At 35.8% G+C, this 25,058-nt stretch overlaps 1 protein-coding gene across 3 annotated transcripts in view; it reads left to right on the top strand.

Moving 5' to 3' along the window:
* The window catches only part of CSMD3 (CUB and Sushi multiple domains 3), a 574,767-nt gene that overhangs the window by 547,622 nt on the left and 2,087 nt on the right, over positions 1-25,058 (top strand). For all 3 annotated transcript variants that reach the window (XM_088523156.1, XM_088523167.1, XM_088523178.1), the window contains 8 exons: positions 562-735; positions 980-1,053; positions 10,581-10,692; positions 11,703-11,882; positions 15,725-15,790; positions 17,063-17,221; positions 22,271-22,383; positions 23,655-23,742. In XM_088523156.1, coding sequence (XP_088379282.1) covers positions 562-735; positions 980-1,053; positions 10,581-10,692; positions 11,703-11,882; positions 15,725-15,790; positions 17,063-17,221; positions 22,271-22,383; positions 23,655-23,742 — 966 coding nt within the window. The remainder of the gene's footprint in view (positions 1-561; positions 736-979; positions 1,054-10,580; positions 10,693-11,702; positions 11,883-15,724; positions 15,791-17,062; positions 17,222-22,270; positions 22,384-23,654; positions 23,743-25,058) is intronic.

The following is a 25,058-nucleotide window of genomic DNA, read 5'->3' on the forward strand; positions in this document are numbered from 1 at the left end:
CATGTGCACTTTCTCTTATTATCTGTAATAACTTTCAAGTGTTGTACTTATGTAAACACCAAATTGTATCCCTCGGCGAAGGAGGAGGCTGTAAGAAATTAAAAAATTAAAAATCTGTTTGATAAATCCTTTAAATTGTATAGAAATATAGAACAATAGGCTGAAAAGAGTAGAGGGCAGGAAACAAGGCTAAATAAAGGTTTGGTACACTCTCTATTCTCTACACGAAGGTTTGTAGGCTGATGCTTGAGGAGTTGGGACAGAGATGAAATATTGATAATTTGTGCTTTGTTTTTTTTTTTTTTTAAAAAGACTCTTGCATGGATGAAGGGTCAGCTTCAAGCTACTGACCAATCCTGCTACTTAGGCATTTTTAAACAGCTAGCAAAACTATTGGACACTGAAGCATACTTAGGTCTCTAGTCTCTCATTGAACTGATGTCAAATGCTTCTGTATTTATTTATTGCTAATAATGTTCATGCAAGTGTTATTTTTATATATTTTAATATATAATAATATATATTTAATAAATGCCTTTTCTATCATGTGTTTTCTCATAGCAAAGTTTTGTGGTGACCCTGGAGTACCTGCTCAGGGAAAAAGAGAAGGCAAGAGCTTCATCTATCAGTCAGAAGTCTCTTTCAGCTGCAATCCTCCTTTTATTTTGGTTGGCTCCAGCACTAGGATTTGTCAAGCAGATGGCATGTGGAGTGGATCCTCTCCTCGATGTATAGGTAAAGTGACATTCATAACACTGAAATTTCTTGAAATCTTATTGTTCTTTATCTGCCCAGTCAATCTAGGAGTTTTCAGCTATTTTGAGGTTTCATGGTGCTATTCTATATCTGTAGAAATCAAAGCACCTTATTTTTGATTCCTTAGCTTACAGGTTATTGTTAGAGGGGAAAAAAAATGTAAAGATTTTTTTTTTTTACTAAATTATTGTTATTTGTTTTCTCATTTATCTATATCTTCAAGAACCTACTCGCACAGCATGTGAAAATCCAGGAGTTCCAAGACATGGATCACAGAACAACACATTTGGCTATCAGGTAGTGTGTGTGTATATATATATATATAAAATATTAACCTTGTCTATTAATATTTTTTTCTTTTTAGTACTTTGTATAACCTAGAGTTATAAACTAATAATTAGGGGACCAGAAACTGTTTATGCCTTGAAAAGAGTTAATTGTTTGAGTGGTAATGTCTTCGCTTATTCCTAGCTGCCAGATTGAACTGACCTTTTCAACCTCTTAGCAATGCTTTACACTTTGTGAATCCTGGTGACCGAGGTCTGCTTGGTTTCACTTTTGAAAGCATTCAGTATTTCAATACCAGTGTGTGTCCCTACTCTTTGTCAAGTATGGGTTTTCACCTTAAAACACTGTGACAAACTGCTCATGTACACATACTCTTAAAAAAAATAAATTTTTACTGATGTGACCACAAAGGAATATAGGAATATAGTTACTGGAGTTGGAAGGCACCTCTGGAGATCATATGGGCTAACCTTCCTGCTGCACCAGGGTCGCCTGGACCAGGCTTTCCCAGGACAATGTCCAGTTGGGTTTTGAGTATCTTGGATGATGCAGGCTCCCCATCGTCCCTGGGCAATTTTTTTTTTTTTTAAATAAAAGCTCTCTCACATGCTTGAGTGGCATTTCCTGTGTTTCAGTTTGTGCCCACTGCCTCCTGTCCTTTCCCTGGACACTACCAAGAAGAGTGTGACTCCATCTTTACTCCTCCTCTATTTAACATTTATACACAGTGATAGGATACCATCTGAGTTTCCTTTTCTCCAGGCGGAACAGTCCCAGCTCTCTCAGCCTCTCATCTTATGAAAAATGGATGTTTCAGTCATCCTAGATGCTTTAATCATCCTAGTGGTCCTTTGCTGGACTCCCTGTAGTAGTTCAATGTCTCACTTGTACTGGGGAGCCCAGAACTGGACCCAGCACTTCAGATGTAGCCTCACCAAGACTGAGGGGAAGGATGCAGAAGAAGAATCACCTCCTTCCACCTGCTGGCAATGTCCTGCCTTATGCAGCCCAGATGTTGTTGTGGCTACAGGGACTGGAAAGTTGGCTGCGCGTGCTCCATTTGGAAACTGAATGATCTGTGAGGCATTTCTTCTGTTTAGAATGCCATTTTGTTCCTGCTGTGTCTGTGTTTGGTGTCAGGGCTGGAAGCTCCAGTTGCGTGAAAAAGAGGAGGTAGAAGAGAGAGCGAGCAGGTTATATGTGGCACTTATCTAGTAGCAGGATTTAAATGAAGTCTGCAGGTTAGCAGAAATGCAAGAAATGGCTGATTGAATTTTTGAGCAGATATACAACACAGACATTTGTAATAGGTTTTAGCAAAAGACTTTTCAAAGGATTATAGCCAAAGATTCCTTTGATTTGTCATTTTAGTGCCCTTTATTCCCTGTTTAGTGAAAGTTTTATCAGTGTTTGGGATTTTAGATTCTGCCAGGTCACAGTCATAGAGAATTGGTAATATATTTGACTAGGTTTTCTCCAGAGAATGGAGTGCTTTTTAATGCAAAGATAGAACATGCAGGGGCAACTAGTCCTTGGGCTAACTTCCTTTGGGTATAATACAATATTATGCTAGGGAGCATCTTCTTATTCAATTGAGTAAGAAATGAATCACTACAATGACCATCTTCTGCAATTTTATTGTCAGAATTTCTCTGGCATATTAATGAGTGCTTCTTACACTGAAGAAGCAATGTGACCTCTTCCATTTGAGATGTAGTTGTGGTTGTAAATTAAACCATCATTCACACCTAGCATGGCACTGCTAAAATAACAGGCAAAATGGTAACTGATAAATAATTTCAAAAACAAGTGTAGCTGCTAGCAGAATTTAAATCCTTGGTCCCACAGTTATGTCTGGTGCCTTGCATATTAATGGGGCAAATCTGCCAATTTCGTTCAAGAACATTTTTTTTTTATCGACTTTATAAGCTGTATGTCTCTTGCTGAACCAGCAGGTTATCTTCAAGCTCTCATATAGTGAATTGGTTGCATATAGAAACTAAGTGTCTGTGTGTCAGTTTCTGTCACTGAAAATATGATTGTTTAGTTAATATAGAACTAATATAGAACCCCATTCCTGGGTAGGAATGTAAATTTCACAGATGAAACTGAGTTTAGCTCCATATTGAGTAGAAAAAATGAAAGTAAAAATGATCCATTCTAGACAAGTTATCATCCATAGGTCTTGGAGAGAAATATTACATAACTATATATTTAATAATATTATGACCCCTTTAAATGACAAACATAGCTGAGTTCATGTTATGTTATAATAGGCTTCCTGTATGAATGGAATAATAATACGATGACTTTTCTTCCATTCATATCAGGAAGTTAAAGAATAATTTGAAGTTATACCATTTTTTTTCTTAGTACTTCACATTGTTAACTAATAATAATGAAGTCGCTTAAGTGACCTTATATATTTGGTGACTAAGTTTTTAATTTATACCTTTGTCTTATGTTTTTTTTTTTAAAATGAGTCTTTAGAGTGAGAGTGGAATTCAAGCCTTCATAGGTGGGGCCCTGTTTTGATACTGCTTTGAGAACTGACATTATTTCTTCACCTATAGTATATCACTATATAGTATATAGTAAAGTCAGTATATCACTGACTTTATTTACCCTTCACAACACAAATGGCAAGTCATGAATTTCCACAGCACTGTTTTTGTTTTTTTCCTCTTGATTGCCCTTCTTATTGCTGAAGCTGGAACTACAGACATGTTTGACATGTTTCCAGACTTGACCAAGAGAAAGGAATATGAAAACTTGGCCTCTTATATCCTATACTAACAAAAGGCACACACCACCACCCTAAAGTTTAGTGTTGCTTTAGCTGTTAAAACCTTTTTTTTTTTTTTTTTAATAAAGTGTTTGTGTATTCAAATGTCCACCAAAACTACCAGTTTAGTGCAATTTGGATACAATACATAGCATGTGGCATCACTTGATATGACTTATGCTTTTGGAATGTTTGCCCTTCAACTGACTATTTTTGATTTGAAGGGTCTATCTTAGCAATATTTTATAATGAAGAGCTATTACAGAGTGGAAATGTCTTTAGGACTCAGTGAATATCCACTTCATCAATAATCTGTAATAGGAATTTAGAAATAGGAAAAAAAAAAAAGTCATGTTACAGCTGCGTTGCCAGTTTCCTTTTATTAGCTCTTGGGTTTTATTTTATAAAATGTATATGAAATGCTATCTGAAGATGCTTTGTAAAAGTTGGCCTGTGAATGTAATGCTTATAAAAGCTGCCATGTTGATAGAGGTGTGTGATGAAATCCCCAAAGAAGTGTAATACAGAAGTAGACCTGTCTCCACTAGCACAGTTGTCATCATTAACTTCTTCATGAAAATATAGCTCTAGTCTTACCAGACACTGCATATTTTCCAAAAAACATAAGAGTTGTGTTGTATCTTTTCTCATGCAAATGTATGTTCAATTACAAAAAATAACAGGACAAAGAATGCAACTCTATTTCATGTGCTATCCTAGGTTACCAGGATAGGCATTTAACTCTAACTAAAAATCATTGTTCATTATGTTATCAAAGTAGTGCCATAATCCTCTTATGACCTCTCATGCTTTAATTACCAAAGCTACCCAGTCTTTTAGAAACTATCTCTGCGACTGTAGAATTTTATGAGTAGGATGCGTTGCTCTCAAATCCTTGCTATAGGTAAAAGGGAAACACACCTCATACAGCTAAGAATTTGTAGAGTGTTTAAAATCTTAACAGTAATATCCAAGCATCCTGATTAGTCCAGATGTAATTAGTGTGGAAAAAATGGAGGAGGAATGACAGAAATAAATCAATACCTCTTCTGTACAGAGAAGTTTAGTTAAAATTCTTATACATATTCTTAAACATCCTGGTTTCTAAAGTTTTTTTTTTTTTTTTTTTTTTTTTTGCTTTCTGGTTCCTTCCACTTCCTTGGGTTCTGTGGGCTCTGACAGTCTGGTCTTGGTGGTGTGTGCTGCAGTGTCAGCATTTAGAGTGTTTCTCTGGGAGGAATGTGATTTTTTTTTTTTTTCCCTTCGCTTGCTCTCCTTGATTCACCTGGAACTATTTTTAAATTTTCTAATATGCTTCTACATCTTCATCTTTCTTCATTGATCTGCAGCTCAGTCTTACATCAAAGTTTGCTATACATGATATATTCTGCATAGGTTAATTACTCTTTCCTTGTTACACTTGAGATCTGATTTTGTCCAGCTTCAGGTTCTTTAATTGATCTTGGGTGGGTTTAGAGCCATGGGTTCTTCAGGGCTGAGTGTGTGCCTGATATCTTGGCATTCCATGCCTGTGTCCTCTTCACAGCATCCTTTATCCTCTTTCCTCAAGGGCTTTGCTATATCATACCAGACCAGTCTTTCTTTATACTGCACCATTATTTTAGTCATAAATATTTCAATCTGTACAGCATAGGAACTTGTTACTGCATCTGTTATGTTATTATATACACTGTGGTTGTAAAATTAGCCACAGCCCCCTGGTCAGAAGAAAATTTGATGTTAGAACTAATACGACTAAAACAAAAGATCCAGGCAGGGGCAGAGAAGTGAACCCAAAGGAAGTCTGACAAGCATCAGCCCTGAGGTCGTGAAAACACACTCTTCTGTAACGAGTAATGGCAATATTGTGTTTCTAGGATACAGGATTAGAGATACAGCAAAAAATTCAGGAGCTGTATTTTCATTCTCTTAAAATATGTTGCAAAAAGTTTGCAAAGAACTGACATTCTCTTAGCCTCTGATTCATTTGCCATGAATTGCTGGAATGGAGAGGCTCATTTCAGTGTCCTGAAGTTCTTTGCTAAACTGAAGACCAAGAAAATTGAAATGTAGAATCAACCATGAAAGTTAGAAACATATTTGGTTGGTATAAGCAATGTAAGAAATAATAAGGATAACTGTATAATATTATTTACTATTCTACATAATTTATATATAATTTGTTTTATCTAGAGGATTATCCTAGTTTAATAAATGGTTACAGGTTGATATTTGCACTTTTTCTTCTCTACTATATCTTCTCTGCTGGGCAACAGCAAATAGTCTTTGCTTCTTAGCAAAAGAAAAAAAAGAATTTTTAAGTATCCACACCACGACTGATACTATGGAAAAAGCGGCTATGGAACAGGGATATCAAACAGCACCCATGGAATTCTTCTTGTTTTCAGGGTTGAAAATAAATACTGTGGCATCATGGATAAAGACATTTCAGATGTATCCCCAGATCTCTACACCAGTTTTTCTATGCAAGTTGAATAAGAGTTTGAATGGCACAGAACCTTTTCACAAAGCTAAGGAATATATATATATATATATATTTTTTTTTGGATATGTAGGACTGTATTATAGTGCCACCTGGTGCTTATGGCATAATAATATTGCAGAACAGAATTTCTTTGAGGTAGTAACACCAAGCTGGGAAAATATTTTTATAACATGCTCTTTCCTGTAGGAGTAGGCAGCCTTATTCTTTACTTTTTTTTTTTTTTTTTTTTTTTTAACCTAATCTCGTGTAACATAGTGACGTTTCTAAAATCAACACTTGGACAGCTATTGCATGTTTTCTGCTTCTGTTGGGTCCTACATATAAAAGTGTTGTTTCCCTAATGTGGACGCTGTTGACATCCATTTTTATGGATGCTTTCCTTGTGTGTTTGAAATAGTAAGAGGCTCTAATGAAAGTGATTTCATTGTTAGTTATTCTTTAGATAGAAAAATAAATTTTGGAATATGGCTTCGTTTTATTAATATCAACACATTTTTAATAGAAAGTTAGAAGTCTATCAAGACAATCTTTCCACCTACAAAATGGTACAAATTACTCAAGTATCTCATTGATGAACTTACTGAACAGATTTAATGAATATGCACTAAAATTATGTGTTTGGCAGATTGCATAAACCTTGATGAATGACAGGGTTGCAGTGAAGATGAGCAGATAATGGAAAAAATTCTGTGTGTTCCTGTTCCTGCTCTTCAACTGAACATTTTTTTTCTTGATTTGTCTGCCCAGCAGGGGACTTTGCTCATGAAGAACTAATCCAAAGTCATGGGAGGCAGTTAGGGAAGAGAAAAATTTCAAAGAAAAAAAATCAGAACATGCCTCTTCCCCCTTTCACTGTTATCCTAAGACTATAGGGATGTGATTTTTCCACCTCTTTCAGCTCTCAGAGTATGAGCTTTCTATTCATCCCATTCTTGATTAGTAGAATTACTATATTCTGAATTTACCTGAATACACTGAACACAGTGAACACAGTTTAGGTATGTGTTTATGATCCATTGATCTTCTCTTCTTTGCAAGAGAGTCCATCCAATAAAAACTACATACCAGATAATATGCTCATAAGAAAGTGCTAAATAATTAACTCCAGAAGTAGCTGATATTGTCAGGATTGGTCATTTATCTGGTAATTTAAATATTGCCCATATTTAGATAGCATTGAGCTAATGTATGAAAGATAATCATATCCTTAGAATTGTTGAACTTTGAAAAGAAGAGTGCTTTTAAAAAGAAGGTCGTGAAATGTCAATTGAAAGTAATCAAGGTACTGTGACTGAGTGACAACAGAATAACTTTTCCTTGAGTGGACATTGACAAACAGAATTGGAGTCAATTACAGTTTTGAATTAGATATCTGAGTATGAGTGCATGCGTAACCACATATACATAAATAACTGTGATTCTTATTGATATTCATGAGGTCCAAAAACTCCACATTATGAAAAAATATGGACCATAAAGTCCTCTTTGAATGAATAGCATGTAAGAATATATATAGAATATGCATATTCATATGTATGTTAATCAACTACAGTTAATATTCATGCTGGAATTGAGATACTTTAATGCAAGCAAGAGTGCAAGGGTGCTGAGGTCAAAGACAACGTTGAAGTATTGTGTGCTTTGACAACTAAAAGTAAAATATGCAGGTGTTCACATAGTTTTGAATGAAGATTGTTTTGCTATCGACAGATAGCAAAGTTTCTTGAGATGAGTAGTGGTTGTGTATGTTGGTGGTGGTAGTTTCAAATAAACCCTTTATTAGAAACAGAGGACTTCTGTTTCTATTTGGTGCAACTTCTTGTGAAATGTTGCAGTTTGAAAGCCGTAGTGGTATTTGAGGGGAAGGGGAGGAGATATCAAATCAGTATCGGATTCACGAACAGTCTGTCAACTGTAGGTCCGATCGCCTCCCCCCAAACAAGTAGTCGAGTTCACAAACAGCATGATTTATTTAAATGCAACATTTACAAAGCAGGTTTCAGATGTCAGTACAGGAAATTCTCTACCACAGCGTGGGGTTTTTCGCTAACTCTGATGTACAAATGTGCAATCATCCCTCACCCCAGAAGATGGGAGAGGGCTCTCAGTCTCGAGTCTCCTCTGGCGACATCCCGACCTGAGGGGAGGAAAGGGGGATCAGTGTCTCAACTGATCTAGAATTTATGATAGAACCTTCCCTCTCACTTCTTAGTCTCCTCAGGCAGCGTTCCAGCCCGAGGGGAGGAAAGCGGATCAGCCCGTCAACTGACCCAAGAGTTACGATGGATTCTTCCCTCCTCCTTTTCATCCTTAGTTCACCTTTTATACTTTTCTTTACATTCAGGTGGAGCTTGAGTGACTAGAGTCATATTTAATATTGTTATCGATTGGTGAAAAAGTCTCTCACTTTCATTTAAAGGTACAGCCAATCGAAAATCTAGAGCACATGCTCAGTGAGGAGTGGTTGTACCTCGGAGGCGAGTAACTTTTGGGACAGAGGTGTGTTTTGACATTATAATGAGCTTGTAATGAGCAAAATTCAAGCAAAGTTCATCCAAAAGGAGTGATTTCCCACCTTTGCTGGCTCAGCACCGGACATGTTATCCTATATCTCCCCTTGGGCAGCTACTGTGCAGCTTATCAGCAGCCCAGCACAGGGAGTGCAACAGAGTTTGGCTGCGGTGTCTTCACTCCGCTCCATCCTCCATTACTCCCCCTCCCGTTGCAGCTGCGAGGAGGGCAGATTGTGCTGCCCAGGGAACCGTGGAGGAGCAGAGTCCGAGCGCACCAGCCATCCTGGAAGTGGCAACTGTGTATCACCCCAAGCGAGCTTCTGTAATGCCAAAACTTCTGTTAGGCCCTAGTTTTCCTGTCAGTTCCTGCTTTCAAACAATTCTTCCACATTTCTATAACTGTTAATGTTTTCCCACTGTATGCTTCATCTTGGAAGGGGTTTAGTGTACTTCAAAATCTTTTAAAAGTAATTATATAGTTCAATGAACACTGTAAAGAGGAAAGAAAAAAAGAATTTTAAATCACATGCAATGTTGATGAGCTACTATCTGCAGTTATTAAACTTCATTCTGATTATTATTAAACTTCTGGTTATTATTAAATTTCATTCTGATGTAGCAGGGAAACACTATTTACCAGGTTTAAGCTATTGTGAAAGTGCCTGCATTTTGACGGTGGGCATCAATTTGATTCAAGCGTTCTATGTTTAGTCAAGAATTAAAAACCAGTGCAAACCATAAATATGCTGTTACATGCCATTCAAATTCTTTAGCTTCCCTTTTTAACGTTGGTTGATAAATACATTAATACAGCTCACTACAGAGCAGTAGATGAGATCTATGCACTTTGGTGTTTGAATTAACCTCTCACAGCATGTAATAAACTACTTGCTGAATGATATACTTGTAATCTAATTTCCCTGAATTTGATGGAAACTGACAATTATTTGGACTTTCAGCAATTTCACAGTGACTGGATGAGCTGAACAAGTTGTTCCATGTTATGACTGTGCAGAAACAGTTACTCACTGAAGAATTCCATTTTCTTTTTTATGTGACACACACTTATTGTAAGAATAATAATTACAAACAAATCTCAACGAATTCTCATTGTAAATTTTAATATACCTTTGTTTTCTAGTATATATGCTGCCTAAATAGTCTTTTTTTTACTTAAGGTTATGAAAAAATAAAATTTCAATATTATAGTCACATTATACTTCCCAAAACAGGACACCGTTGTTGTCCATTGTTGTGTGTTCTAATGAAAAAAATCTCATTATAATTTGCTGCTTGGCTCAAGTGCACAAGTGTTCCACAAAGATGGCTGTAGTTATCAGAGGTGCATCAGGATCCTCCCACCCCTCCACCCACTGAGATTGTGCAGATCCCCTGAGTTACTTCCAGCCCTGAGCTAAGGCACATGGGAATTTTATTTCCAGACCCACAATGCCTTGACTGCTCCAGGCCCAAAGCAGCAGATGAGGGAGGTGATAGAAGAGCATGGTTTGATGTTCTTCCTCGGAGTATTTCTATATGGGGAGAATAATTTAAACAAACTTAAGCAAAATAGCATTTCATATCGAAAAAGCTCTATAAAACTTTCAACAGAAAGGGCCTTAGAATCTATCCAGCATGTACTATTTGCTGGAATTTGCTGCTGAATTTGGAAAAAAAAAAAACCCTGATATTTTCTAACAACAATATTAATGTGCTTTCTGGATTTTGACAGGTAGGAAATGTTGTTCAGTTTCAGTGTAAAAAAGGATACCTTCTCCATGGCTCAACAACAAGAACTTGTCTTCCTGATCTTACATGGAGCGGAATTCAGCCAGAATGTATACGTAAGTAATGTACAGAATGAATAAATATTTCTGCCAGTCCTAAAATTAGTAATTAGTTTCTAACAAGGCCATTTAAGCAATAACATCAATGTAACAAAGTTAATATATATTTACATTACTAGCTTACAGCAGCTAGAAATATGAAATGAAGTAAATGAAATGAGTAAAAGAATTCCATTTTTTATTGTTTTGTTTTGTTTTCGTACAGTAGCCTTTAGAAATGAAAAGAATTAAAATCATGGGAATATTATGGGTATTCATTAATACTAAATCTGATCCCTGCTGAGGGATAGAGGCTTTTTCAGCTGGCCAGAGATGCTGAAAATGGTAACAATTTCCAGCAAGTCTCACCTTATAAGAGAAACTTAGGAGGATCACTTCAGCATATTGTGAATATATGTGAAAAGCGAACAGTCTTAGTGATTCAGCTGGTGCAAATGTTTCCACTAAGCAAATATCAAATCAGTAGTCCAGTAGCTCTAGTCTTAGTGGTACACTGTTTCTGAGATAACACAAAATGCTGGTGGCTGTTACAGATGTGAGACACTTTCCTTGAAATTAGGATTGTTAATTGATTTCTGTACCTAATATTTAAAAATGGCATAATCTAAAAAAAGATATATCCTTGACTTTCATAGTATTTTCCTAAGTGACCTTGTTTACTTAATAAGTAAGTGACACTGTTATTCAATACTACACAGGTGTTACAGTTCATATAATGCTGGGATGTTTGTCTTCACATATGCAGACAAAATTTTGGTCATGCAGGAGTGCATTTAAGTTGATTCTTAGTCCCTTGCTAAGAAAAGGTCTATTTTTGAGAGTGTGTTTACAGACCCATAAAAATAACTAATAATATAGATATTGCATTTTAATATGAATTAAGAAAAAACATTTGTATGTTATTTTTATTGATGTTTCTAGCTTAATTAGTCAAAATGTGTATAGTGTATTCTTTCAGAAATATTTTCGCCATTTTGACTAAAGGATAATTCATGTTTTCTTTGTAGCTCACAGCTGTAAACAACCAGAAACGCCAACACACGCTAATGTTGCGGGAATGGATCTTCCATCACTTGGCTATACCTTGATTTATACTTGTCAGCCAGGCTTCTTTCTGGCAGGAGGGTCAGAGCATAGAGCCTGTAGATCGGATGGCACATGGACTGGGAAAGTTCCAGTTTGTGAAGGCAAGTTCTTCTATTTCCCTCTCCCTCACTCCACCCCTCATATATCCCATTTTAGTGATTTTGCTTCCTTTCAGTCTAAAATCAGTAAGGCAGAATGGTGAGGAGAGAACATCTAAGGGCATAACTGTGTGTAATGAGAAACATGCTTTCATGTACTTATATTTCTTTTTCTCGGAGATGTCAATTTCAGATTTAATTCTGCAAGCCAAGTACATTGGTTTTAGATGCATGACTGGACTACAGACCAGACTGTACCTAAATGTGTGAGACATACATTGATATGTTAGATCTTTTTGCATGTACTTATATGTAGATGAGGATGATTTTATTTACAGAGATTGTGGCAGTAGCAAGCTAGCTCTGGCAGTTGCAGTGTTATATAAGTAGGCCTAAAGTTCAAGCAGATGTCTAGGATGTTCCATGGGCTTCTTGTTGTTTTACATTTGTATTTAAGATGTAATATTCTATTTGCAAAGGCTATTAATATATATTAATATTAATATATATGAGAATATATATTCCTTCTATTAATATATATAATATAATATATATTATATATATCACAACACATACTATGTATATAAATATACATAATATATATTAATTTTATTTATATATTAATTATATACATTAATATACTAATATACATTAATTATATATATGTATAAATATATATATATAGTATTAGTATTTTCAAGGCTATTAATACTTGTTTTTAATCTTTACTACATACTTTGTCACAACATCTCATGAAAAAAATCATGGCAAAATCATGATATCAGAAAGGAAGCTGCCAGGATGCTCATGATTTGTTCTGTCCTGGGAAGTATTATGGCAGGGCAATTCCGATTCATGAGTTATATGTCGATAAAAGATTTTTTTGCTGATGATACTAAAACAAATTATGTTAGCAAGAGTTCCCAGATAGAGTTGTCCTATCTGATGATGAAAAATCTTTGCAATCTAACGTATTACATATAAGAGTTTCCCAAGGTCCTAAGGAAATGTTGCAGAAATATTAGTTCACTTCTAAACTGTCTTGGGAAATGGATCAACTAATTCCCTGTTTCCGCAGATAGTTCAGTCAAGGGCTGCTGCTCAATAGGTAGTATGGACAAGATTGCTCTGTTTGCCTCCTTCTGCCTTTCCACAGCTCTCCAAAAGTATCCCAGCAGGATTTTCACTACATACTTTTATTCCCACCCCCTTTTTTTTTTCCAGGTTCATTTAATAAAAACAGAACTTCTGAGTTGTAGAATTATTTTGAATATTTTGAATTGAAAAGACATTATTATGTATCATGTTTATACCTCAGGACCAGATGTGGCCAGTAAAAGATGGACCAAATGCAGTATATTACCTGCACAGTCTCCTCTAAAAATAAAGTTATCTCTCAACAGTATAGGTATGGCCACTACCTGGAGAGAAGGGATGGATATAGAATTTAACATATAGAATATAGAGGTGGCTTAAGAAGGTATTTCATTAATATGACATGGGAATTCCTTACCTCTCTTTGGTATTCACTGCCAAGTGGCTACTAGAGCTGCAGATATTGTGACTCATTAATGCAAAACACCTAAGGAAAGATATTAAGTTATATAAACATTTATTATAGTGAAAGGTGCCAGTCTTCAGTGTAGAAGATTTGTGTGAAAGTAGCAAACCCAAAGGAATCCCCCTTAGCAGTAAAACTACTTCTCTCTTGCTGCAAGATACTGAATTTAGCAGCTGTTTCAACTTTTAAAAGGCAAGTAATAAGCACTGGCATCTTTCTCTTTTCATAAAAGTTTTGATTTATTATTTTGCAAGTGGCACTCAAATCAGAATAATAGCAAGTTAAGTTTTTAGGGTCAGAATTCTTGCTTCTTGCAGTTTAACAATGGAGAAAGATAAGAATGAACAGTATATTGTAAAATATTAAGTCCAGCTGGGTAAGTAAAACATCTCTTAAATATTTCAACCTTACCTAATACACAGAGAGGTGGTAGGTGAAACACCTCTCTCCTACAGGTAGGAGAAAAGCACTGGGTCAGTTTGTTCATTGGGGATGGTGAACTTCATACAAATAGGAAGAGATGAAAAGGAATAAAAGACTTGGAAAGGATTGTATACAGACCCTATAAAAGGATTTGTAGAGAGATTAAGACAGAATTTTTCTTTTAAATACAAGTCTGCAGTCTTAAAGTCCTGCAGAGACAGTGTACCCAAAAATGTGCATTCTGTTGAAAATTGTTTCAGTTTGATCATTGTATTTATATTTTGTATTTAAAATTTAAATCAGATTTAAATTTTACTTTGAATTTAAAAATTCAATTCTGAGCTTGGCAAGAAATGTATCTTCCTTGACAAGATCGAGCAACTCATTAGCAACATTGCTAAATCATACCCTCTAAGTCAGCTGTGTTTAGTGAAGCTCAAGTTTATTTCTAAACACAGAGGAAATAGAGATGATATTATGCCCATTTTAGCTGATCAATGAATTGTAAGAACAATAAGCAACCCAAGAGACTTTTATGTTAAATTCCCTCCTTGACAGTTTTAACATATATGTCAAGAGCATGGTTTCTGTAAAAACTTAATTTCAGCACTCTCAAGGAAAGCATTCCTAGTGCTCCCTGTTGAATTTTCCTACTATGGAGACAAATAGCCCACTCAGGGAGCAGGTAGTTGCTTTTCTTTTATGTATTTAAGGTCTAGGTTCCAAGTCAAGATCCAAAAAACAATATATTAAAATAATCACTGGAGCAAGGAATGGAACCTAATAGTACATGAGTACATTACAATAGCAGATAGAATTATTTGTCTTCTTTATGGTACAGGAATGAATCTAAATTAATTTCTATGATAAAGAAAGAAGGAAGGGAGGAAGGGGGAGGGAGAGAGGGGAGGGGAGGGAGAGAGGGAGAAAGGGAAAGGAAGGAAGGGAGGAAGGGGGAGGAAGGAAGGGAGGAAAGGGAAGGGGGGGAAGGAAGGAAAGGAGGGAAGGAAGGAAGGAAGGAAGGAAGGAAGGAAGGAAGGAAGGAAGGAAGGAAGGAAGGAAGGAAGGGAGGAAGGGGGAGGGAGAGAGGGGAGGGGAGGGAGAGAGGGAGAAAGGGAAAGGAAGGAAGGGAGGAAGGGGGAGGAAGGAAGGGAGGAAAGGGAAGGGGGGGAAGGAAGGAAAGGAGGGAAGGAAGGAAGGGGGGAGGGGGGGAAGGAAGGAAGGAAGGAAGGGAGGAAGGGAGGGGAGGGGGGGAAGGAAGGAAAGAAGGAAAGAAGGAAGGAAGGGAGGGAGGGAGGGAGGGAGGGGAAGGAAGGAAACAAAAGAGATTCAGCTGGAAGAAGAGGCAGTGCCCCATCACATTTAATGCATCATGTTCAAAGAGGAGAGTTCCTGCTCTAGGCATAGAAGAATTGTAAATCAGATCTCTAACTTCTGCTGCTCAGATTAGCTGAGCTTGGAGAACCTTGTTTGCTTCTGCTGCTGCTGCCATGCTTTAAAATAAATAGTGTCCTTCTCCTTTTTAATGCATCCCTGGGTTTTCAGTCCTGAAATATTAGAAGACATCTAAAAAAAAACTAGATGCCTGCTCCAAAACTATGTGTTCCCAGAGCTACTGTTTGGGTACTGCAAACAACTTGGTAATGTATAGGTGACTTTAAAGCAAATGTGTCATGGAAGAAATCAGTGGGCATGTGCTCCTGTTATACTGAGTTTCTCTTCCTTCGTCATATTTGGAATTTGAAGAAGCACCTTACAGCCTATGTAATGAATAGATTCCGTTATGGAAGTGGGTTTTACTGGGTTTTAAGTGGGAGACTTGCTCATGATTTGTCATGTTGTCATTCATTCTTTCCAACAGCTGGTTCCAAAATATTGGTGAAGGATCCCAGACCAGCTTTGGGAACACCAAGTCCCAAACTAAGTGGTAAGTACTTCGATAACTACATACTTTTAAACAAAATTTCTGTAGAAAAGACAGTGGAATCTGTTTACTGAGGCTACATAGAATGACTTAGAATGAATAAGGTTATCAAATTAGCAATTGAATTAACAGAAAAAAATAAAGCATTATTTTTCCCCAATATTTATGTCCTTCCAGACTATACATATTTTGTGTCTGTCAACATTTTCTGATTATTGATTTTGGTTAGAATTTTATTGATTTCAAAGAAGTCACTTTGTTTTGTGTAAGACCTTGTGTAATGTACAAATTCAGAAACTATGTTAATCTGTCAGAAATAAATTTTTCTGCCAGAAAATTTTCTAACAGAAATAAAGGCTGTATTAAAAAAGTGAAATTGTTATTGCAACTGCTTTTAGAGCAATTGCACTTATTAACAGTAACTTTACTGTGGTGTCCAAGAACTTAGGATTTTGCTCAGTTAAGGGCCGGATATGCGAAGCTGTGTTATGAATGGAGTATCACAGTATGGAGTACGGAGTGTCACAGAATCACAGAATGGCTGAGGTTGGAAGGGCCCTCCAGAGATCATCTAGTCCAACCCTCTGCTCCAGCAGGGACACCCAGAGCACGTGGCACAGGGTGACATCCAGGGGGGTTTTGAAGATCTCCAGAGAAGGAGACTCCACAACCTCTTTGGGCAGCCTGTTCCAGGGCTCTGTCATCCTCACAGGAAAGAAGTTCTTCCTCATGTGGAGATGGAACTTCCTGTGTTTCAATTTCTACTCTCTACTTCTTACGTAACATTTTCATTAAAGATAATATGGTATGTATTCAAGTAGATACTTGTAAGTCAATAGTATCATTTAAATATGTTTACAAGGATTTTAATATCTTAATAGATGTTAATTTCCGCTAAACTTAATTGCAGCCGTACATTTCTGCCTGTCTGTGCTTTCATGGAGTGGATTTCACAAGGAGAAGAATCTGGTCTTTTGGTCACAGACATTACTTTTGACTCCAGAAAGCTTTATGTTAGTATATACCCATATTTAAAGGAAGGCACAAGTGAAGATATAATAGTGACTGAGTTCCTTGATACTAATGCACTTCCTTCGTAAATCTTCATGTGAGCATTTTGTGCTTTATATGTGAAGGTTATGCCCAATAGGTCTAAGAAGAAGAGAGAGGAGAGTACAAAAAGTATGTTATTTATTATACATTTTTCTGGATGTTTGACTTCATAAGTACAAAATATTACAATATGTAATTGAAATATGCTTGATGCCTGTATAGTTCCTGATGATGTATTTGCCCAAAATTATATATGGAAAGGATCTTACAATTACAAAAGCAAGAAACAGCCTATGACGTTAACAGTCACCAGTTTCAATGCAACTTCAGGAAGAGTAAATGCAACGCTTACCAACAGCAACATGGAATTGCTGCTTTCAGGTAGGGAATATGAAAAAAAAATCATTTGAATTTATTTATTTTTACTACTTTGTATGAATTTATTGCCTGTAATTTTATGCTTTACACTTAAACAACTGCTACAACTGAGAAACTTTATCCACTTATCAAAGAAAATTTGATTTAATTCAGTTCCTATTTGAAGAGAGTTTTTTACCTCGACAGCTGGAATGAACAGGGAATGAGTGTGAGAATAATCCAAATTCTCAAACATTCTTCTTTCTTAAATATTATAAATACACTTAAATTATGGTTCTTGAGATTTTCTTAGTTCTTAAATGTCAAAATTTCCCTACAATAACATAATAGTGGTTTAAAAGTAGTATGATGCTATTGATATGTATTGACTTCAGCACAAACAGGTAATTAAAGAACAATGAGAACATGGAGAGTTAACAAATTTTGTTAGACTAGCTGAAATAGTTAAAAAAAATCAGGCTTCACAACAAGTCTTTGATTGTGGTATTAGTTTACATTATTCCCACTGTCTCTGCATATCGGAGCACTGTCACCATGGTTATGCTGGCACAACAACATGCAGTGTTCTCTTCGCAGTGGGAACTGCAGATATGGCTTGACAGGCAAGCAAACCAAAATTCTATAAAAATGTTTGGGTTTGTGATTTTGGTTTGATTTTCAGTCCCTGTCAGTTTCTTGACTGAATTCACAGCACAGGTATGCACACAGTGTTGTTGTCACACAGTGTTGCTGCAGGAGGGGCAGGCTGTACACAGGGCTGTGGATAAGCAGCACAAAAGAACCACCTTAAATCAGTATCCTTGTTGAAAATTTGGTTTCCTGTAACCTCACTATCTGCCTGTGACACCCTTCACAAGGGGCTGCTGAAGCCTAAAAATTAAAGTTAAATGTAGGCTGGACACTGTTCTTAATCTTGTTTATCACCTAAGGAGCCCCTTCTCTCAGGTAGTTTAACACACAGAATCACAAAATGGTTAAGGTTGGAAGGCACCTCTAGAGATCATCTAGTCCAACCCTCCTGCTCCAGCAGGGACACCTAGAGCACATGGCACAGGGTGACATCCAAGCAGGGTTTGAAGATCTCCAGAGAAGGAGACTCCACAACCTCTCTGGGCATTTACATGACTGTTTTGAGGGAGGTTTAGTAAGGAGAAAAGTGACAGGACATTAGCCTGATGGTAAAAGGGGTGAGAGGTGGGGAGGGGGGAAGTTATATGAATATCTTTCTGAGAGGGCTGTTCAGGACATTGGGAAGCACAATGGGACTCTGACCAGAGAGTCCCTCTCTCTGCTGAGTTCGTAATTTTCACTGTCTAGTAAACTGATGGTTTTCTTAGGTCTCCTTTGAGACTCAGAATTGAGATATTCTACATGAACTGGTGGTTTCCTAAAAATATTTTCTGACTAGTAACTGTATTTTCTTGAATGTCTGTATGAATTTGTTCTGTCATCTATTGTCTGTGTAGTTTCAGCCATGTAGCTTCCAAGGGGCTGTTAGGTGCAACAAATGTAGTATTTCACATATTAGGATTATTAAATTAAAAACTGTTTTTTTTTTTTCACCAAACAACCTCCTTCCCCAGAAAAAATCATTCCCCAGTTGAAACAAATTACTACAAAATAAGATTACTACAAATGTCCCTTTGTACACTACATACAGGTGTTGCATATTTCATCTTCTTTCTCATGTAATTAATGCTGTCTTCTTTACCCATTTTATAGATAGGAAGCTGACATGCTATGTATTAAAATAGTATCTTAGGGTCAAGGATCTATGGATAGATCAAAAAAACATTTAGTTGTCAGAAAGTTGTTTTTTCCTGTATGTGACTTGTGTACATCTGAGCTGAAAAGTAATTCTCTTCCCCCTGCAGTCCTCACTGGTTTTCATTCCATCTTGTTCATTGATACTTTCCATCATATACTGCCTTTTTTTTCACTTCTGTTTTTTTTGGCACTTCTGCTTGCAGTGATTGTGTTGTAAATCTCTGTCATGCAAGTTAGAAGTGAGTTAGCTTAATTGAAAATAAGAATGCTGTTATAGGGACTGAGAGGAAAGGAAAGTATAGCTGTACAAAAATGCCTAGGAGGATTTATTTATTGATTTGGCTCAGACTAGCCACTGTCTTGTCCACTGGGAAAATAGTGGCCAGCTCTGAAGAAGCACATCAGCCTCTCATGGAGTACTGTCTGTGAATCTATCACTGTAAATTAGTAGAAAACAGCAGTGTTTTACTCTGTGGGATAATTTTCTCTATATTCTTTCTTGAGCATTCATACATAATGTTCATGCTCATGTATACAGACCAGAGGTCCAGTGTCATAAACATGTTTTCTAGTGTATATTTATGCAATGAATTAAGATGTGAACATTTTTTCCCAAACTCCAAGTGATAATCAGAGGCTTGCTGTTCAAACTCTGAAATGACAAAGAGCTATATGATAAAGTTTAAGTCCTCAAAATAACTAAAATGTACCTTGTCAAGGCACATTAATTTGAGCTCAGTGCAGTGGTAACACAAGAGGCTGCTTGTTAGCCCACAGATAATTACATGTAACATGCTCATAGAGTGTGGGATAATCACCTAACCCGAATATGGAGAGGGCTTTTTTTTTTTTTTCCTGTGAATTTAGGCACACAGATGAAACCTGAATTAAGAACTTCATTTGAATGAAGTTCTTAATCTAGCTGTCTCCTACTACAGCTTCTGAAAAGAGATAGGCAGTTTGCATTGTGATCTGAATTTCTGAGGTGCTATAGCTTGTCCAAGCTTGTCGCTCTGGGAGCCTAGAGTGATTGAACTCCTTACACATAGGTCAAAGTTAAATAACTTTTCTTCAGTGACATTTATCTGGGACTGTAATCTGTCTCCATTTTTAAAGTGTGTTTTTTTAAAAAAAAGAAAGAAGGAAAGAAGGAAGGAAAGAAGGAAAGAAGGAAGGAAAGAAGGAAAGAAGGAAGGAAGGAAGGAAAGAAGGAAAGAAGGAAGGAAAGAAGGAAGGAAGGAAGGAAAGAAGGAAGGAAGGAAGGAAAGAAGGAAGGAAGGAAAGAAGGAAGGAAGGAAGGAAAGAAGGAAGGAAAGAAGGAAGGAAGGAAGGAAAGAAGGAAGGAAAGAAGGAAGGAAGGAAAGAAGGAAGGAAGGAAGGAAAGAAGGAAGGAAGGAAAGAAGGAAGGAAGGAAAGAAGGAAGGAAGGAAAGAAGGAAGGAAGGAAAGAAGGAAGGAAGGAAGGAAAGAAGGAAAGAAGGAAGGAAAGAAGGAAGGAAGGAAAGAAGGAAGGAAGGAAAGAAGGAAGGAAGGAAAGAAAGAAGGAAAGAAAGATTAGCAGCAAGAGAGATATGACAACACTTTAATTCCAATTTTTTGCTGTAGAAATCTGTATGACACAACAATATAACCCACCTTTTTCTTCTGACCATGTATACAAATTTCTACATTCTAATTTGAAAACTGTGCTGTTTCCCAGATCTTCTCTTTGCAGCACCACCATCCGATAATAGGCTAATTGGCTGTGTCAGCATTTCCTCCTTCTCCACCCTAAGACCCTAGCAGCACTAAGTACCTCTTCAGATCAGAAGGTCTAGATATTTCTTTCCTTCAGTTACTGTGCCTGTTAGTGCCTTAGCTACATTTTTTCACTGCAGAATGAGAACATTCCTATAGCTCCTATATATCTCCTGTAGCGGAGGGCTCTCTTTAGTTCACGTTCCTATTACAGAATTTAAAGAAACATAGAAAATTGGAAATAAGCAACTTGAGGACATTGTTTCACTACTTGAGTTTTAAGTTAGTTAAGTTAAAAAGAGATCTGGTTTAATTCATGCTTAGCTAAAACATACTGGCTATATCTAGTCTGAAGTCACCCACATTTGTTAGTCAATATAAATTAGGAAAAAAAAGAAACCAAAGTCTATTTGTCATTTGCAATATGACATCTATGATATATCGAGTCAATCAATCGGTGAGCTTTCATTTCCATTTGGTGGAAATTCATGGAGGTGGGGGAATCATGTTTTGGGTGTATTTCTTCTTATTTTGGGGAGTTTCAGTTTCGCTTCTGCTAAAAGTTTTAAGCATCATCAGCTTGCATACTAGATGCAATAGAACCCTGTGTGATTTTACACAAGTAAACTTTATATGGGTGGAACAGTTACTGCAGTGCCCTGACAGAAAGGAACATGCTAAGGAGCTCTGTGATCCAAACAGCAAGGCTTCTAAGCTGTTAATTGGTAACAATATTGAAAAAGAAAGAAAGAGAGAAAGAGAGAAAGAGAGAAAGAGAGAAAGAAAGAGAGTTGTAGTTTTATTTGCCTGTATGTTCTCTATTCACCTGTATGTTCTCTTGTGATGCAAGATTAGATTACTAAACGTATTTTATTTTCATTCTAGAAGTTAAAAAATAAGGTTATTTGGATTCTAAATATTTGCTCTACAGAAATGAAAATGAGTCAATCGGTTCTGTCTATAAAGTAAATAAGGTTATATACAAGTGGTGTCATTATCTGGAAGACACAGTTACAATATTGACTGATAGAGAACAATTCAATTTTTGTGAAACCCTTTCAAATTTAGATATTTTTAATTTAGTACCTGATTTTGGAAATCTTTTTAATATGTGCATGTTTCTCTATCACATTCTTGTCTTGATAACTGAACTACGATCTCAAAAGTGAGAATCTGAGGTGCAAGTATACTCTGCCTGATACAGAACCATATTTTTCATCTCAAACCAGCTCATTGTCAGTGTTTCTTCTTTGTTTCAGATCTATTACTATAAGTATTAAGTAGGCAGTTTTGTGAATAGTTTCCATTCTGTCTGCTCTGTGGGCTAAATTAAATACAGTTTTAATTGAAATTCTATGGTAATAGAAATAATTTCACAAAATATTTTAGCTTCAGTACTAAGAACGTATCTTAGTAAAATAAAATGTTGCTGAAAATGTTACCTACTCTTCCTCTTTTTCCTATTTAAGGTAAGAAATTAAATGTTTATTCTTAAAAATGATGTTATTTGTCTACCTAACAAATATAAACTTTAAAACTGTATCTACAGGAGTGTATAAAAGCCAAGAAGCTCGGCTGATGCTACACATCTATCTCATTAAAGCACCCTCTCATACTTCTGCAAGCAAGTTGAAAGAGGAAAAATGGGCAATGGATGGTTTTGTGAGTATTTTCCTACCACAAAATAGAAAGAAAGCAAAGAGTTTTTTTTTTTTTTCCTAATTATTGTTATTTGAAATCACGCTGGTGTTCTGCCCCCAGAATGTTGAGACATATCAAGTGAAATGCCGTTCACAATGATGAGCTATTAGAGGAAATGAAAATATCACTGTAGGATGTTAGGGACCCATTTGAGAAAAAAATATGGAAATTACCATACTTCATGGCATTCTTAGAGTACATGGGGGAAAAAAAAAAAAAAAAAAAAAGGTTGCTTCTCTTTAAACTTTATTGAATGATATTAAGAATTTTTCTTATCATTATCATACAATATCATAGCAATTTTCATCATTAGGTTAACAGTCTTATTTTAGTTTTTGAAGATATTCTTAGAAATACTCTGAAAAAGCCAAACTGGATGGGGAAACTTGAATATATACCTCCAATTAACTGGAGTCCATTGGAGTTTCTGGGATGAGTTTTAACTGTAACAGAGATGAGGAGAGTGCATGAATGAGAGGAGGAGAACTGAAGGAGATGCTTGGATGTTTCTAAATCGTGAAGAGGAAATCCCTTCAGAGAACTCAGAGGAAAAACTATCCCGAGAAGAAAGTACCAGTAGATTAGTGAAATGTCTTATTTTAGAACATGGTTACTCTAGTAAGGGAGATACTCATAGGGTCACAACCCTTTTCCCACTCCCCCAGGTCTTCCAGGCTTATACTAGTATGTCTCGTTCTTATACCAAAGCCTCATTTAATATTCTTCTTGTCTATTGCTGTAGAATTAATTACTGTAATGAACACTGAGTATGAACAAAGCAACTACCTGTCAGTTGATTGGAGGGCTTTTTTATTATTATTTCAAGTGATAATTAACAACTCAGTGCCTTGTATTGTCTTCCACATGACTTTTGTCATCCACTCCATAAAAATTCATGTAATTATCAAGTATGTAAGATGCTTTGCAATGCTGATTTCTTGAATTGCTAGGCTGTTTAAGCTTTGTTGATTTTATATATAATTTGATTCAAGGTAGTGAGGGTATTATATCTGGTCATTCTGGCATTTCTAGATTGTCCCATTAACATATTTCTTACCCTTTGTCTTTCCTTTTGTGCTTCATACATTTCATAGCGGTGTTTTTTTAATTTATGTATTTAATCAGTTAATGGTGAATAATGGTAAGCAGTCAAGCATAGTAGAGGACCTCTCTGAATTAGATACTAGTAACCAACTTCTCCTTATCCAATTGTAAATGTTTTTTGTTTACAGGTTTCTGCTGAACCTGACGGAGCTACATATGTTTTTCAAGGATTCATCCAGGGTAAAGATTATGGGCAATTTGGACTTCAGAGATTAGGTATTCAACAAATTCTAATTTAAGAGCTTTATCAGCACTGAGATTTTACAAAAAAAAATACTGACGTGTCTTAAAATCACATTTAAAATACTACTTATAAAAAATGTTTTGTCATATACAAAGCTGTAATTGCCTTGTAATATGCTTCTTATTAAAGCTATATTTTTGCAATGTCTTCAACAATACATTTGTAGGAATGCATGTAATTCATTTAATTCTGCATCTTAATCATTGTTTAGAAAGCATGTGTTTTAGAATGGGTATTATGCTAAATAGACATTAGTTCTTGGCACTGAAACAGTATTAAACCTAGAGTGATTCTGTTGAATATTTTTAATTCCCCATGATAAGCCTAAGAAGACCACAAATTTAATGAAGTGATAAACAGCTATTTCCCGGAAGTTGACTTCTTTGATCTATAAATTAAATTCCAAAATAATAATTAATTATTCTTTCTGGAGAAGACATGATTGGAAATAAAAACATTTCTGTTCTGTGCTTATTAAAAGAAAAAAAAAAATAACGCGATTATCTGATAAAGTCCTTTGAGAATGTGATATTTTTTCCTTAAAAAATTTATCCAGTGGTAAAAAGCTGAGAAATGTTGAGAAAGTGTTAGAAGAGGAAATATTTCTTGTAACAATTATTCTTTCTTAAATAGAATACTTTTTTTTCCACATAAAATTACAGTATCTGGAAGCAAGCATAGGTTATTCCAGCCAAGATGCTTCACTCTTAGCTATCTTATTGTCTAAGCAAAATCAAGAAATTTTTAACATGAATACTTCTTTAACATTTTGGAAGTTTTATTAAGAATGTATGAAGTAAAGGAAAACTTTTTTTTGTTTGTTTTACAATTCTATGACTATTTTGATTTCCATGACATTTGATATGAAAATGTTTTAAAAATAATTTTTAGAAATATATTCAGCAAGGAACATTTCTTTTAAATTAATATTTTAAAATTTCCCAGCAAGTTAAGTAAGAACAGCTTTCCTTTAACAAGTTTACCATTTTATTACTTCATCCAAAGAAAAAAAGCAAATTGATCCTTTGAAACAAAATATTTTGATTGTTGTTCCTAGTCAGTTTTTCTTCCAACATTTGATTCAATTTTATGCATTTTAATATATTGATTATCTAATTTCTTTTTGTTATTTTCCCACTCTTCCTTTATAAGATTGATAAAGCTTAAAAACTAACCATATAATTCTTAGTTGGACTATTTCAAGGTTTAAAATGAACTGCAAAGCTGAACGAGTATTTTCTTCTCCAAATAAAAAACTGTATATCTTGACTGTGTAGATATTCTAATT

The sequence above is a fragment of the Tinamus guttatus genome, unplaced genomic scaffold (assembly GCF_059628265.1).
Source record: "Tinamus guttatus ecotype Peru unplaced genomic scaffold, ASM5962826v1 Tinamus_guttatus_pri_ptg000012l, whole genome shotgun sequence".
In the NCBI taxonomy this organism is placed as follows: Eukaryota; Metazoa; Chordata; class Aves; order Tinamiformes; family Tinamidae; genus Tinamus; species Tinamus guttatus.